The sequence below is a fragment of the Carcharhinus amblyrhynchos genome, chromosome 2 (genome assembly GCF_965287045.1).
Source record: "Carcharhinus amblyrhynchos chromosome 2, sCarAmb.v2.hapA, whole genome shotgun sequence".
Classification (NCBI taxonomy): Eukaryota; Metazoa; Chordata; class Chondrichthyes; order Carcharhiniformes; family Carcharhinidae; genus Carcharhinus; species Carcharhinus amblyrhynchos.
Genome location: NC_137325.1, coordinates 15,784,368 through 15,800,531, shown reverse-complemented (window position 1 = coordinate 15,800,531; position 16,164 = coordinate 15,784,368). Strand labels below are relative to the sequence as shown.

General features: G+C 44.2%; 1 protein-coding gene across 12 annotated transcripts in view; it reads left to right on the top strand.

The window, feature by feature from the left end:
* The window catches only part of fhod3b (formin homology 2 domain containing 3b), a 560,180-nt gene that overhangs the window by 494,868 nt on the left and 49,148 nt on the right, over positions 1–16,164 (top strand). For all 12 annotated transcript variants that reach the window (XM_080202871.1, XM_080202833.1, XM_080202860.1 and 9 more), the window contains 3 exons: positions 7,251–7,409; positions 13,120–13,302; positions 14,464–14,583. In XM_080202871.1, coding sequence (XP_080058997.1) covers positions 7,251–7,409; positions 13,120–13,302; positions 14,464–14,583 — 462 coding nt within the window. The remainder of the gene's footprint in view (positions 1–7,250; positions 7,410–13,119; positions 13,303–14,463; positions 14,584–16,164) is intronic.

Sequence of the window (16,164 nt, the reverse complement as noted above, 5' to 3'; positions counted from 1 at the left end):
TTTTGTGGGAATAATGGTATTGAAGACTGTCAATAAATAGGAGTCTGACATAGGTGTCTTTGTTATCTCCATGTTCCAGGGTTAAGAGCAGGCTGTTCTTTTGTGAACAAGAAACTTCTTTTTTGTTTTATTCATTCATGGGACAAGGGCATCACTAGTTGGGCCAGCATTTATTGCCTAACCCGAGTTGCCCAAGGGCAGTTGAGAGTCGACCACATTGCTGTGGCTCTGGAGTCACATGTAGGCCAGACCAGATACAGACAGCAGATTTTTCTTCTCTAAAGAATATTAGTGAACCAGATGGGTTTTTCTGCGTCAGGTTAACCTGATGAAGGAGCAGCGCTCCAAAGGCTCGTGATTTGAAATAAACCCGTTGGGCTTTAACCTGGTCTTGGGAGACTTCTTCCTATATCTTGATAGACACATGAAAGGGAGGCAAACGGGGGGACAGTAAGCACATCTTGGTGCAGGCTACGTGGGCTGAAAGGCCTGTTCCGTGCTGTTTTGTTCCTTGATCTTATCTCATCCCTCTTCTCTTGCACCTGTTAGTGCTCAGCAATGCCTTGCTTTTAAAATAGTTTTTGATTCCCTGTGGCCTTGTCCTTTCCCCATTTCTGACAACACCTCTAATCCTACAACCTTCAAAATCTCTTGCGGTCCCTCAATTTTGGTCTATTTGTGCATCCGCGATTTTAATCCCTCCAGCGTTTGTGGCAGTGTTGTCTGCTGCCTGGGGCCTAAACTTTGAACCCTGCCTCTCTCTCTTTCCTCCTTTTAAGGTGCTCCTTAAAACCTGCCAAACATTTCTTCATGTGGCTCGGTGTCAGATTTTGTCTAACGCTCCCATGAAGTGTCTTGGGATCTTTACTGCGCTGAAGGTACTACATCAAATACAAGTTGTTGGCTTTTGAGCGAGAGTGCGCGTAATGCATAGCAGACACGAAATTTTGTGCTCAAACAGATGGCTTCTGTCATTGTGATGCCAAAATTCCTGTTATCCAGTGTGGTGGGAATATTTAATCTGATGATGTAATGTAGTTTCCCAGATTGTAAATATCAGTTTTTGTTAAATTTGACTTGAGACCCTGACAAATCTTTGAACGTGTGTCGCAGAATTACAGCAGGATTGGTGAAAGGAAGGCTATGATCCTGACACAATCCTGGCAGAAGGATTTGGCCCATACAGCCTGTGCCAACCCATCAAGGCCGTATATCTGTAACCCCACGTATTTACCTTGCTAATCCCCCTGACAGTAAGGGGCCATTGACCATTGCCAATCAATCTAATATGCACATTTTTGGAGTGTGGCGGGGGGGAAACTAGAGCACCCGGAAGAAACCTACCCAGACACAGGGAGAATGTGCAAACTCCACACAGACTGTCGCCCAAGACCGGAATTGAACCCGGGTCCCTGACACTGAGGCAGCAGTGCTAACCACTGTGGCACAGTTAGGGACATGAAGGTACATTACAAATATTCTACTAGCCTTCAAGTGCAACACTCAGTGAATGACCTCTTCTGAATCACGTTTCCCATACGCAGTTCACATTATCAGGATGCTCTTCTCCCCCATTATAAGTATTGCCACTACATTAGTTGTCGTATTTTCCTCCATCTAACTGCTTGCTGTTGCCAAGTGAAGAAGCCGTTTAACACAACTGTGATGGCTTGTGTCCTTCGACAGTGTTAAGATTGCTGCCACCTTCAAACGCCATTAAAAATCATCAGTAATAAAACCATATTCAGCCCCAGTGACCTAGTGGCATGGCTTACTGTACAATGGTGTATCAGCCATTCCCATCTTAAAACATAGAGTGGAACATTGCTGCATTTGAAGGGTAATTACAAATCTCAAGCTTCAGTACAGCTTCCAGCCAATCTGGCATGTGAGAATGATTGATTTATTATTATCACATGTATTGGGAGAGAGTGAAAAGTATTGTTTACTGCGTGCAATACAGACAAAGCATACCATTCATAGGGTGCATAAGGGGAGAAGGAAAGGAGAGGGTGCAGAATGTACTGTTACCGTTACAGCTGAAGTGTGAGGATACATCACATTGTATCACATTTTCAGAAGTTTAAAAGCGTTAGAGTGCAGTTTTAAGAGCATAGAATGAGTAAAAGATTGAATTTGAGGGTGTGCTGGAGACAACTTGCAAAAGTTGCCTCACTCTGGTGTCACTTTGAATTTTCTTTTTAAACCGCTTCTTTCATTTCTCTCTATTCCAAGCACGGTGTTTGACTACTTAAGTTGATGGCAGTATTCTTTTTGATCATCCTCTGACAGATCGTACTTCATCCTTGTTCTCTCTAGGTGGACTGTAGACTGTAATGCACCTTGGGTGTTCGCCACAGGATAGCCTAATGATGGGAACAAATCCCCATAACTATCTCCGTCTCGTTATTGCGTCCATAGCAGATTAGTGCATCCTCATTGATTTAAATGATAACACCAGTGACAATCCCAGATTCTTCTTGAACAAGGGCAAATTTCTTAGTCCAAATGGTTCTATGGGGTGGCACGGCGGTTAGCACTGCTGCCTCTCAGTTCCAGGGACCGGGTTCAATTCCGCCCTTGGATGTCCGTCTGTGTGGAGTTTGCACATTCTCCCTGTGTCTGCGTGGGTTTCCCCCAGGTACTCCGGTTTCCTCCTACAGTCCAACAATGTGCAGTTTAAATAGATTGGCCATGCTAATTTGTCCCTTAGTGTCCCAAGTTTGGATGCATTAACCGTGGTAAATGTTGTGGGGTTACAGGGATAGGGTGGGGAAAAGGGCCTGGGTATGATATCAGAGAGTCAGTGCAGACGCAATGAGCTGGATGGCCTCTTCTGCATTGTAGAGATTTGATGACTCTGTAATTCCATAATTACATGACAGCATCATTGCTCAGTCTTGTTTTGTGTCTAGATCTTCTGCTGGCATACTAAATCTTTCTCCCAAGATGAAAAAAAATGATCTGAACACAACTTCCCAGATCAGTACTTGGCTAGTTCTCACTTGGGTTCTTTCATATTAATTTTGCTTCATAGGAACAGACAATTTCGGCTTAAATAGTTTGCATCAGTGCTTACTCCAGACCCAGCCTCCTTTCATTCTACTTTAACAAGGTCTGTCAGAATACCCTTCTATTCCTGCCATGAATTGTCTGTGTGTCTTCGAATCTACCAAGATGCATTTTTACAGCCCCTTCCAGTGCCAGACCCCATTCACTTTTCTATCATCGGTACCCTCCCTCCGTGTCCCATGGTGCTGCATCTTTAGTTTGACTTTGATCGCCCAAAGAACAAGAGGATGGTCACGTCCTGGCAGGAATTGTGATTTTGCACGCGTGGGTAGAGTTCATTTTGAAACTTAAAAATGTGAGCTGAGCTGGCGGCCGTGTGTGCATTATATAAACCTTTTAAATTAGTTGCAGCTTGGCTTAAAAAGTCTCCAGGAAGTCCGAGGGAGAGCCATATTGGAGTTGCACTCGGTTGGCCCAAGATGTGAGACTGTCCCCTTGTTCTGCTTCACGTGCAGTTGGGTCATGTCCTGGCGCTGTGTTTGTGGTACTTTTGTGCTGTGGAGAGTAGCAATCTGTGTAAAGTTTAATGTTGATACACATTGGAGTGCTGTCTTCATTTGTACAAGAGTACAATAAAAGCCATCTGTTTGAAATAAATATAGACTCTGGCATTGACAGCATAGTTACAGAAATGCAAGGGGCATTGAATGGATTTTTAAGTTTTATTCTTTCACAGGATATGGATGTCAGTGGCAAAGCAGCATTTATTGTCCTTCCCTTAGTTGTCCTTGAGGTGGTGAGCCACCTTGTTGAACCACTGCAATCCATACAGTGTAGGTACACCCATCATGGGAAGACATTCCAGGATTTTGACCCAGGGACAGTGATATTGTTTGGGGTCAGGGTACTGTGTGGCCTGGAGAGGAACTTGCAGGTAGTGATGTTCCCATGTATCTGTTGCCATTGTCTTGGTGATAGAGGTCATGAGTTCGAAAGGTATTGTTGAAGGAGCAATGATGAGTTGCTGCGTTGCATATTGTTGATGGTATTCATTGTGCATCCGTGGTGGAGGGCATTAATGTTGACCGTTGGGATGCCAATCAAGCAAGCTGCTTTATCCTGCTTGGTGCTGAGTTTCCTGTGTGTAGTTGGAACTGCACGAGTCCAGGCAAGTGAAATGAATTCCACCACACTCCTGACCGATGTCTCGTAGATGGTGAACAGGCCTTCGAGCGTCAGGAGGCTTTTTTTAATTCATTCATGGCACATGGGTGTTGCTGGCTGGCCAGCATTTATTGCCCATCCCTAGTTGCCCTTGAGAAGGTGGTGGTGAGCCGCTTTCTTGAATTGCTGCAGTCCTCGTGCTGTGGGTTGACCCACAATGCCAGTAGGTAGGGAATCCCAGGAAGTTTGATACAGCAACTGCAACGGAACAGTGATATATTTCCAAGCCAGGATGGTGAGTGGCTTGGAGGGCAGTTGGCAGTGTCCCCATGTATCTTCCTCCCTTGTCCTTCTTAATGGAAGTGGTCATGGGGTTTGGAAGGTGTATTATTCACCTCAAAGTTCTCAGCCTCTGACTTGCTTTTGTTGCCACAACATTTATGTTCACAACCGTTCATACCTAAGCATTGTAGTATTGATTATATACCTTGGGGGTGAATGTAGATCTGGGCTGGACACTTATTGTGAACTCAAACAAGTAATAGCCTCGGATTTAATAGTGTTGTCCTCACCTTAACTGTCAATCTGGCTAATTAAGGTTAGCAATTCTCTTGCCTTTTATAAATAAGTTTTGTTTTACAGTTACTATGACTGTTTCTGATTGGGGAAGACAGAGCAGCAAACCTGTTAGTAGCAATACTGTTCCACCTTATAATCAATCAGCTTCTACCTGTTACTAACTTGGAATGTCATGCGCAGTATTTCTATGAGACGGTGCTAGTTTTGTCTGAATGAGCAGCATTCATAGCATCATAGAATCCCTGCAGTATAGAGGAGGCTATTCAGTCTATTCTGTACTGACCACATTCCGACCCTCAGCCTATTCCAGTAACCTATTCCCGTTTATCCTGCTAATCCCCCGACGCTAGGGTCAATTTAGCATGGCCAATCCTCCTAACCCTCACATCTTTGGACTGTGAAAAGAAACTGGAGCACCCAGAGGAAACGTACACAGTTCTGGGAGAATGTGCAAACTCCACGCAGACAGTGATTGAGGCCGGAATCGAACCCGGGTCCCTGGCCCTGTGAGGCAACAGTGCTAACCGCTGTGCCACCATGATTCATGAATACGAAAAACAAATATAACTAGTTCTGTTGTCACTTTCCACGTTGACTTCCGATTCCTATCGGACCTTCAAAAGTCTTCTGGAATGAAGCCCCCACGACTCTCAAGCACCAGGAAGATGAGCAGAGAAATTCAAGAGTATAGAGTCAACAGCAGTCTCAATGAACCACAAAACTTGCAGTCTCCCATCTTAAGTCTTGAAAGGCTCCTGCAGCTTTCAAAGGGCAGAGTGTGTTTGCTTTGGTTTTCTTTGCAGAGATTGCTGCAGGAGAGAAATGAGAGTCTGTGGGGGTTTTGTACATTCCAGCCATTCTACTCCATAATATTCTGCAGGTGGAATTACCAGGAAATCATTCCTACAGATGTTATTTTATTGGAAATGCATGTATGTTTTCATTTTTGAAGGCTGTTTTCTTAATAAGTGAATGGTTCCTGTAAGGTCACGGAGATCCTTTGTGTTCATTCATTCGTAAAGAGCGCGCATTCTTCTGCGTTTTCTCTTTGCCTTTCGAGTTGTGTTCCCTCCCCCCACCCTTTAGTTATTTTTGAAACTGTCTCGCAGGGCAATCCACCCAGTGCCAAACTCCGTTGGCAGGTCATTGTCCAGCTCCCGCTCTGTTGCCAGTTGCCCAGCATGCCACCTTCCCACTGCTTCGTATTTCCACAAGGCCTCTTTCCAATTTTTACTCTCTCCCCCTCCTTCAAAGTGTCGTGTTCGTGCCCATTACCTGCCCTTTGCTGGGAGAGAGTTACACCTTTGCTGGGAGAGAGTTACACCTTTGCTGGGAGAGAGTTACACCTTTGCTGGGAGAGAGTTACACCTTTGCTGGGAGAGAGTTACACCTTTGCTGGAAATTTCCATTCTTCTGACAAGTGCCGCAGCGGGAGGGAAAACTGCACTGTGGCGTCCTCCACCATATCGTGAGAGAGATAGACAAAAAAATGAACAGGTCCCAAGACGATTGAGGGGGAACCTCACAGAGTTCTATAAAATTCTAACAGGACTAGATGAGGCAGATGCAAGGAGGATGTTCCCGATGGTGGGGGGAGTCCAGAACCAGGGGTCACAGTCTGAGGTAGACCATTTAGGAAAGAGAGGAGGAGACATTTCTTCACCTCGAGAGTGGTGAGCCTGTGGAATTCAATACCACAGGAAGTAGTTGCTGCTAAAACATTGAATGTGTTCAAAGAGATGACTAGATGTATCACTGGGGCGAAGGGATCAAAGGTTATGGAGAAAAAGCAGGATTAGGCAATTATGTTGGACAATCAACCATGATCGTGATGAATGGCAGAACAGGCTCGAATGGCTGAATGGCCTCCTCCTGCTATCTTCTGATTCTGTGATGTACATTGGAAGGGTGGGCTCTGTTTGTGCCCAACCCACCAGCAACTTAGTGTTTTGAAGATGTGACGTCATTTTTTTAAAAGCATTAAATTCAAACTCTCTATGCTATCCCCTCCCCTCCCCGGCCTCCAAGGTAACATATTCCCCATGTGAGGAGGAGTTGGTGTCGGGTTGATGGTCGCGGAGGTAGGGTAGAGAAGTTTCTTCTGTTTAGAAGTGGCACGTCATACACTCCTGGGAAGCCCTGTACAGTCATGTCTCTGCCCTTTTGGAGCGGGGAGGGTTGGTTCTTTTGACCCTCAAGTGATGTTACCATGGGAGACCCAATAAGCTGCCGTGGACATTCAGGCCTCTGGTTTCCACCAAGTTTGTTCACAGTAGTAAAAATGTCAATGGGTAGAGGTGGCCATGGCTGCTTCCCCCTCTCTCTGAGAAGGAATGCTGATGTAAATACACATTTTCTTGTGCTATTGCAGTCCTGTGATGTTTATCAGTGATGTGTATTCTAAGCATGTTGGCATCAATCTGTGAAATTACAGGTTATTTTTTTCCACACAGACCAATTCCATATGTAACTTGTATTATCTGTGCTTATCTCAGAAAACAGCTGCAGATGGCAAGAGGCAGGAAGTCATTGTGTTGGACTCCAAGCGGAGCAATGCCATTAACATTGGACTGACCGTATTACCTCCTCCGAGAACAATCAAGACTGCAATCCTGAACTTCGACGAGTACGCTTTGAACAAGGAAGGCATAGAGGTAGGCCTCCCTCCTGATTTGCCCGTCCCTTTCTGACAGGGGGTAGGAGTCTGGGATCAGTCGGCCTCGGTTTGAGGCAGTCAAGGAATGCCTCTCAGCTGGTGTTATTTCTAACGCCAGAGTTAGCGTTTTAAAATAAGTGGCAAAGCAGCGTGGTTGAAATAACGTCACTCCTAAAATCTCAGCTTGTGTGTAAGTAAACCCGCCTGGTCTTGATTTCCGGCATATTGGCCGCACTTCAGTCATGCTGTCAGGAGGCAAAGGTTAAAGCTGCCAGTTCCCACTGGGGATTGTGGGAATTGCGTTACCCTGGGTAACCTGAGGTAAAAGTGAACAAGAAAGAAGATGCATCTTCATGCCTACTTAGAATAATCTGTCTATTTTACTACGTGATCCTTAATTTAGGCAATGAATTTCATGGGTGGATAACTGAATGTTACCGAACACCAGCATCAGACCATATACGTCACACAACACCTTGTTCTGAAGCTGTATCCAAATCCTTCCTCATTTTTATTGATGCACCCAAATTTAGCAGCAGTGGTGATTTAAGCATTACGTTTCGGAGATGTGAGCGATGGCGTTTATTTTCTATTTTTTGTCAATGGGAGCAGGTGTCCTTTTAATGAAAGGACATCTGACTTTCAGCATTTGTACTGTCTGGAAGACTCAGTGTGTGAACCACACACTATGGTGAATACAGCACACCACCGCTCTTAACCCAACTTCTTATTTCCTTTCCTGAACGCCCCCCCCTTCCCTCTCCCCAGCTCCCTCATAGCGCGAGAGGAATCGTCACGTGAAGCCAGTTAATATATTTATGAACTTGCTCCCCATCTCAAACAGCAGTGGGGCTCAGCACAGAAAAACTATTGGGAGGGAAGTGCGTTTTTTTTTATTAATTTTCTTTGCAGCTTATTTACGTAGGTGTTCAGGAGCAAAGACGAAATAGATTCACGTGTTGCTGCGATTCGCAAGCAGCTCATTTAAAAAAAATGTTTGGCCCTGATTTTTGTGCACCACATTCGAGGGGGGGGTGGTGGGGACGTCATATCTGACCCCAGAGCCACCCTCTGGACTGTCTGAATCTAACAGGCTCCTGCCCCATCTTCCCACTTGATTTGATTAACCGATTCTTCTGATAACCTCCCAAGTCAGCGATCTAAGCTGCATTTTCTTGAAATAGCCAACCTCGGAGTTGAAATGTTGACCGTCAACTTGAAAGGAAAGCAGTCGGCATACTTGAACAGTTTTACTGGGTTAAGATTCTTCTGTATGCTCCATAAAACCTGCTTATAAAGTGTTACCATCCCTGTGGAGACCGCTAACTTTTAAAAAGAAATTTGAACCTTCCAGTTATTAACTGAACTGATGACGTGATGATTTCCCATTTTAAAATGTTTACCAGAGCAGACTAAAGGCACTATTTACTGGACGCTATTTTTGTAAGGCCACTTGCACTGCAGAACAGAACTCTTAACACAATCAGGTATACTTTACTTTGTCCTTTAAGTGGACGTACAATTCTCCTGGACACAGTCAGAAATGATTCTTAGTTCCTGAGGATTTGTTTCTGATCCTTCATTTCCCAGCCTGGCTATTGTTAATGCCAGATCTATCTATCGCAATGCGAGGAGACTTCTCCCTCTAGCCAAAGTTAGGTAAATCTTCCAGCCTCAATTTAAACTGTTTTGATCCTCCCAATCTAAGTGCAAGCACTCACCTACATTCCAGCACAGTGAGCTACAGAAACCTTTGGCCTCTCCTTCTCTCTCCCAGGCCATGGCAAACTGTATGTTTTAGAGTTTCAGTGATACCTCAGAAACCCTTACCTTAGGAAGGCCAATCTCCATGACAACATGAATCACATTGGCTATATATCCAGACAGAAGTGCCAATTAACTACCCTCGAGATCCCAGCTCACTTACTTTTTAAGTTTAAAGCCCAACTATTCCCAACTGAAATTTCCTTTTCTTTGAGACTTTGAAGAAATGCTGTCTACCCACTGTAGACACTGTGTGCTGTAGACAGCACACAGGCTGCTACCATTGTCTCCAAGCGTAGGCATCTTGCACCTTCTTCCCAGTAAAACAATCCGGATCCCATTAATTCTGAACATTTAAAGCAGTTAGGCTTGCTGAAAGACAGAATTTAGAACAAGGTGTATGAGATCCTCCCTTCTACCTTTTCCCTAGCCCCATTTGATAGGGGTGGAAATTCCTCTCGTGAGAGAGCTGTAAAGAGATTTGCACTGAGGCGATCTCACAACGCTAATGACATCAGCAGTTTTCTGTCCAGTGGGAGTGTGAACCTGAATACCGTTCATTTAAGTATTCCAAACCGGCTGGACGTCATACCTTCTGGGGATGTTGTATGTTCCCATCTGCCAGTGTGATGTAACACCAGCAAAAGTCACCCCTGGTTTCCAAAAATAGAGACCAGAGCTCCAGACTACTCTGGAGGCCTGGAGATCAGCGTAGCCCTCGGGTGCTCAAGGACCTGTCAGAGCAGTGACAAGCTGACATTGCCCGCTGGTTGGCATTGCCATGTTGTTATTGCCAATGGGGTGAGGCTTATAGGGGGTCAGTCAAGCCTACAGTCGGCGATCCATAGCAGGCATTTGCTTCATGTTGGGGAAGGAAAGAGCGTGGGTATAGAGGTCTGATGTCCCAAATACCGGAGATTAGCTGGGGAGGGGAAGGGAGGGAGAGACGGCAGGACAGGGCTGTGATGTCTTGGTGTTGGCAATGATGAGTTGGAGGGTGTTGTAGTTTTGGAGATAAGTGCCCTTTAAAAATAGCACGCCAATCTCTGTAGAGCTGGCAAAGTGTGGGAGGATCTTGATGGAAAACCAGTCTGTTTTTCTGGGACAAACATGCCAGTTTTCAGCTCCAATCTGACACTTGCCATTTTTGGGGGAAAATTCCGCCCACTATCTCAAAACATGATGTGGAGATGCTGGCGGTGGACTGGAGTGGGCACAATAAGAAGTCTCATAACACCAAGTCCAACAAGCTTATTTGGGATCTCGAGCTTTCGGAGCACTGCTCCTTCATCAGGTCAGTGCACTTGGTGAAGGAGCAGCGCTCTGAAAGCTTGTGATTCCAAATAAATCAGTTGGACTTTAACCTGATGTTGAGAGACTTCTTACCATCTCGAAACAACAACCTTTAACCTTGTATCTGAAACTCCTATTCTCTTTCCATCCCCTCATGCCTACACACACACAATCCATCTTGGTGGCATTGCGATGTTTTACCTGTATCAACCAGATACACGTGATAGATCGGATTTTGAAAGCCCCTTATATCAATCTTTAAAGCTCTTTCCCTCAAGTATGTGAGAATCTTTTTCCCAGCTCATGGTTTCACCTTCTGTCATGCACCATAGTAAACCTCCTTTCTCATGACATTTAGTTTTCACAGTGTTTTCATGACCTGGGTTTGACACTGTATCCTTACTAAGGTCTTCCTGGCCAAGAACAATGTTATTGAGCAGGAGACCACTCTGGGGAGGGAAATATCTCTACAGGGTAGTATTTGGTTATACCCTCAGCCAAGCAGGCAGGGAGCGTAGCCTGCCTTCAGGCAGTTGATCTGCTCCTGTGGACATGTCAGGAACCTAGACTCTGACAGGAATTAGCCGTATAAATTTTCCATTGGCGAATATGCCTAAATGTTTGCCTGCCTTGTGGCAAAAGTGGTCAGGAATGGTGTCTTGAGGCCAACGTGCCACTCGGCACTATTAATTTGAGAACACTGCCTCCCACCCCAGTGGTCTCTGTTCCCAACGTCAGGAGTACTGGGAATGGGAGGAAGCTGATCCTACATTACCCTGAGCTACTGTTGTATCTAATCTGTTGGCTGATTAGCAAAGCCTGAAACAGGCCTCTGCACCCACACCACCACCACTCCCCTCAATCAATGTAGGGCATGGGGTGCCAAAGGTGAGGGAGAAAGAACATTGAAATTAAACAAAGGTTTCAAAGCAAACAGCTTGGTTCTTTTGATGCTGCGGACCGTCATTCTTGGAAGCTGTTCAGTAGTTTAGTTTGGCCTTTCGACTTTTTTATTCGGGTGGTCTGAGGTGCAGATGGCCGAAAATGGATAGATGCACGAGGAGGGAGATGTTTCTGGCAACTCCTGCTGATTATTCCTAAAGCAAAGCGTTCTCAAATACGTTTATCATCATCCACCCTCCCCATTGCCAATCCCCCTCATAAGCTTGCCAGGAGACAATGCAATCTGTGCGCAGCCAGTTTTTTTCCCAACCCCTCCTCAACTAAACTACAAGGTTTCTATTTTTATATCGTCTTTCATGGCCTTAGGGTGAACCATTGTGTTTAACACCCAATTAAATAATTTTGAGATGTCACGGTCATGATGTGGGAAACGTGAACTACCAGTAAACAGCAACGTGATAGATCATCAGAAGTCCTGCTCTGTTGTGGTGTTGGTTGAGGGATAAATAATGGTCAGGACATCTGGGGGATTCTCTCCCCTGCTCCTGTTTTGAAATAAATGCCAACGATCTCTTCTGTCTTGCCTGAGAGAGCAGACAGGGCCTCGCTTTTACATTTCATCCCTCCCTTGGCGCTGCACCAGAACATTAACCTGAATTATATGCTCCAATCTCTGAAGTGTGACTTCAGATCATGACCTTTGAACTCTGACATTGCTAGTTACTGAGCCATAGTTGACAAAGGACAAGTCGGAGAGAGAAAGGCCATCTGATCCGTTCATCCTTGGCTCCCATATTACATCTAGTTCCATTTTAAATGTCCCTGACGTAGCCCCTAATATTCTACTTAGCAGATTCTGTTTTCAAACATTCTACCCACGACAGAAGCAGATTTCCTCGCCTTACAAGATATCTGAAGTCTTGTCTGAAAGACATTTCTAACTCCGTATGTTTAATAGACAGAATGTAATGGACCCAAGGCAGGGCAAAATTGAGATTTTCACTTTATAACAAATTTTGAATATTTACCTAAGATTTAATATACTCAACACTAAAACATTCACAATTCGTGCAAAGATGCCTGGATTAGGTTCATTGGCCATGTTAAATTGTCTGTTTAGTGTCAGGGTGTGGGTAGGGCCTGAGTCGAATTGTTGGGGCAGGTTCGATGGGCCAAATGGCCTCCTTCTGTTTTTTCATTTGTTTATTAGTGTCACAAGTAGGCTTGCGTTAATCTCGCCACACTCCAGCGCCTGTTCAGGTACACTGAGGGAGAATTTAGCACGACCAACCCACCTAACCAGCATATCTTTCAGACTGCGAGAGGAAACAGGAACCCACGCAGACTCCGCACAGATGGTGACCCAAGCCGGGAATCGAACCCGGGTCCCTGACGCTGTGAGGTGACCACCGTGCCGGCCACGCTGTAGGGATTCTGCACCATAGAGATTCTGTGCAAAATGATTGTACGTCACCAGGGCCAGTCTTTGCCCAGAGAGTGTTGTCGGACACGTCAACATCTAAGGTTAGACAATAGATGAGGATTGTGTATTGGGAGCCTTGAGATATAAAATGCTCAATCAGCAGCCTCGCTGGAAAAGAAATGATTTGCCTTCATCAACTGTACAATGAGGGGAAATGTGGGCAAATCACTCTGCAATGTGAAGTGCAAGGACCTGTTGAAAAGATTCCCAATTCTTGCGGATGATTATCAATGAAATGGCTTTTGTGTATCTGATTTCATTTTAGAAAATCCTGACCATGATTCCCAGTGAAGAGGAAAAGCAGAAGATCCAGGAGGCCCAGCTACTGAATCCCGACATTCCTTTGGGTTCCGCAGAGCAGTTTCTACTAACCCTGTCTTCCATTAGTGAACTCTCAGCCAGACTCCAGCTCTGGGCCTTCAAGCTAGACTATGAGACAGTAGAGAAGGTAACTCCCATCTAGAAACAAAGTAATTTGTTATGTGTACAGCACTTGGTTAACAGCATAGATTACGATATCCGTTCAGGTAGCCAAATCATGTATCATGGGATCCCGAGGACTTTGCTGCTCGTACCAGGGATATAAACAGAAATTATTATTTGTTGCTATCAGTAAGGAATACTAATGGGGTATGATGTTGGTTTTTCCCCACTGATAATGAGGTGCAGGGTAATTATGTGTGATTGGACTGATGGAGAAACATGTCAAGAGATGTACATTTGAGCAGGACAGTGATTGCAAAGTTGGTTTTAATGTGTTCACTTTAACCCTTTACACGTTTATTGGTTGCTGAGGGAATGGTTAACCTTTTAAGGGACAGCATTCTACATTATGTCAATAATGGTGACTATAGTTTGTGTCATGAGTTATAAATGTAGTTCCCTGAAAATGGCCGGTGTTCACTCCTCAATGGTTGTTGGCACAAACTGTGCGAAAATGCTAAACCTTAAGGAATTCCAAATGATGGAGTTGTTTGCATGGTCTGACAGTTTTAGAGTTTGCCGAGGCTACGGGACAAGATTTTGTTGAAAATGCTGAGACTGTGTGGGATCCATTCATTCCCCTGAATAGACCCAAGGCACTTATGACAAAAACCATGTCTGTTAACACTGCAGTTTCAAATGTAGTCAATTTCTAAGCTAAACCCAGAATTCCAAGCTGAGTTTTAAAGTGTGTCCTATTTAGCTTTAGTCAGCTTTAAAGCATCGCATTATTATTGTTGTAGGCAAGAAATAGCTTAGAATGAAATCTTTTTAACTAAAGCAAACCATACAAAGGATCCCAAAAGCTGAAATGTTCCAGCCGTCAAGATTTTCCCAGCCCGAGATTTGACAGGGTGCCAGATTCTCCGACTTCTGTGCAGCAGCAGTGTGGTGTGAACGGCCGCTAAGATCCACACCCTTAGCGTATTCCAGCTAGGAAATGATACAAAAAATTTCTTTCACTAGCTTGCTTTGGCAACGTACAGCCGACTTCTTGCTGTGTTGTAGCTTCAGAGACTTCAGTATATAAATGTTAGCTATATTGCATGATGATAGATAGATAAATTGTGCAATACATCAAATGTTTTGACCTTGGAGGTATGGCATGTTCATGTTCTTCTTACAGGAAGTTGCAGAGCCTTTACAAGACTTGAAAGAAGGAATGGACCAGTTAGAGAACAATAAAACTTTAAGATATATTCTGGCAACACTACTGGCTATAGGGAACTTTCTAAATGCATCAAATGTAAGTTTGAGTGTCATCTTTTGCTGGTTTGTCCGTTATTACTTTATCGTAACAACATTGTAGGAAGAGCTCTTTGATTTCTTGTTAAAAGGTGTTGTGTTAGCTATCTCATGACAATTTTAGACACACCAACTGTTGCAAAATGATCTTCCTCCCTGTCACATACAATGTTATAAATTAGTTTTTAATTCATTTGTGGCGCATGGGCATCGTGGTTGGGCAACATTTATTGCCCATCCCTAGTTGCCCTTGGATTGTGTGGCTTGCTAGGGCATTTCCAAGGGCAGTTGAGAGACACCCACGGTACTCTGGTCTGGAGTCACATGTAGGCCAGATAGGGTAAAGACGGCAGATTTTCTTCCCTAAAAGACATTAGTGAACCAGATGGGGTTTTCTGACATTTGACAATTGTTTCATGGTCATTATTAGATTCTTAATTCCAGATTTTTGAAAAATTGAATACGAATTCCACCATCTGCTGTGACGGGATTAGCACCCATGTCCCCAGAGCATTAGCTGAGTTTCTGGACTAATAGTCTAGTGATAATACCACTAAGTCATCACTTCCCCTGTAATTGTTTACAGCACAGAAGGATGTTTGGTCCCAGATGCCTGTTCTGAAACTTTGTAAGAGCAGACGCTCTCTCCACAGCTACGATTTTTGTTCTGATTCAACAGTTAATCCAAATTTCCCTTCAAATATAACATGTTGGAATTTTCTCTGACAGTGAATAAACTCTGCCGGCTATTCATTAGACTAGCAGCTCACCTATAAACTTCTCATGGACTTTTGCATGGCTAGTTGTCCTCAGCTAAATACTCAAACAATGCAGCTCTGTCAATGGAGCATCTTAGACCTGTGTGAACAGGATAGGTAGCTGTGTAATCTCTTAACTAATCTGTTTGTAGAATAGGTAGTAAGCATCACAAAGTCTGAATTAGGAAGCATCAAAGTCAAACCAAGTGAGACAGAAACAGAAAATGCTGGAAAATCTTAGCCAGTCTGACAGCATCCGTGGAGAGAGAATAAAGCCAAAGTTTTGCGTCAGGATGCCCCATCATCAGAGCTAAAAGTGAGATAATGGAGAGGAGGAGTAAATTTGGAGAGCAAGAGATCAAAAAAAAATTAAATCAACAATTAAATGCTGAAGGAATGAGACTCCAAACTTGTAAAAAGTACCTTTTGGTTCCAGAGAGATGTCAGTAATTAAGACTTGCCACATTTAAAAGGGATGGTCCCGAATCTTCATGCTGTACAATATAATTGAATGGATAGCTCATATTATGAGATGCTTGTGCAGCTCAAAGAGGAGTGGCGCACCTTAGGCCAGAACTTTCATGTCAAACCACTCGTGCACACCACTAGGCTTACCCTCTGATTTGCAGATGAGTAACAGTGAACTCTGCTAACCTTCTGAATATTTTCACTGCAAAGTGCAGTCTATAATATTCCCTGTGTAATCTGAGAGAGAAAAGCTACAGAGAGAGCATACAGTGTAAACTCACCAGCACAATTCCCAGGGAAGGAGAGCTGTAATAATGAATTGAACAACTCTTGCTGTAAGGCAAAAACAAACAAGA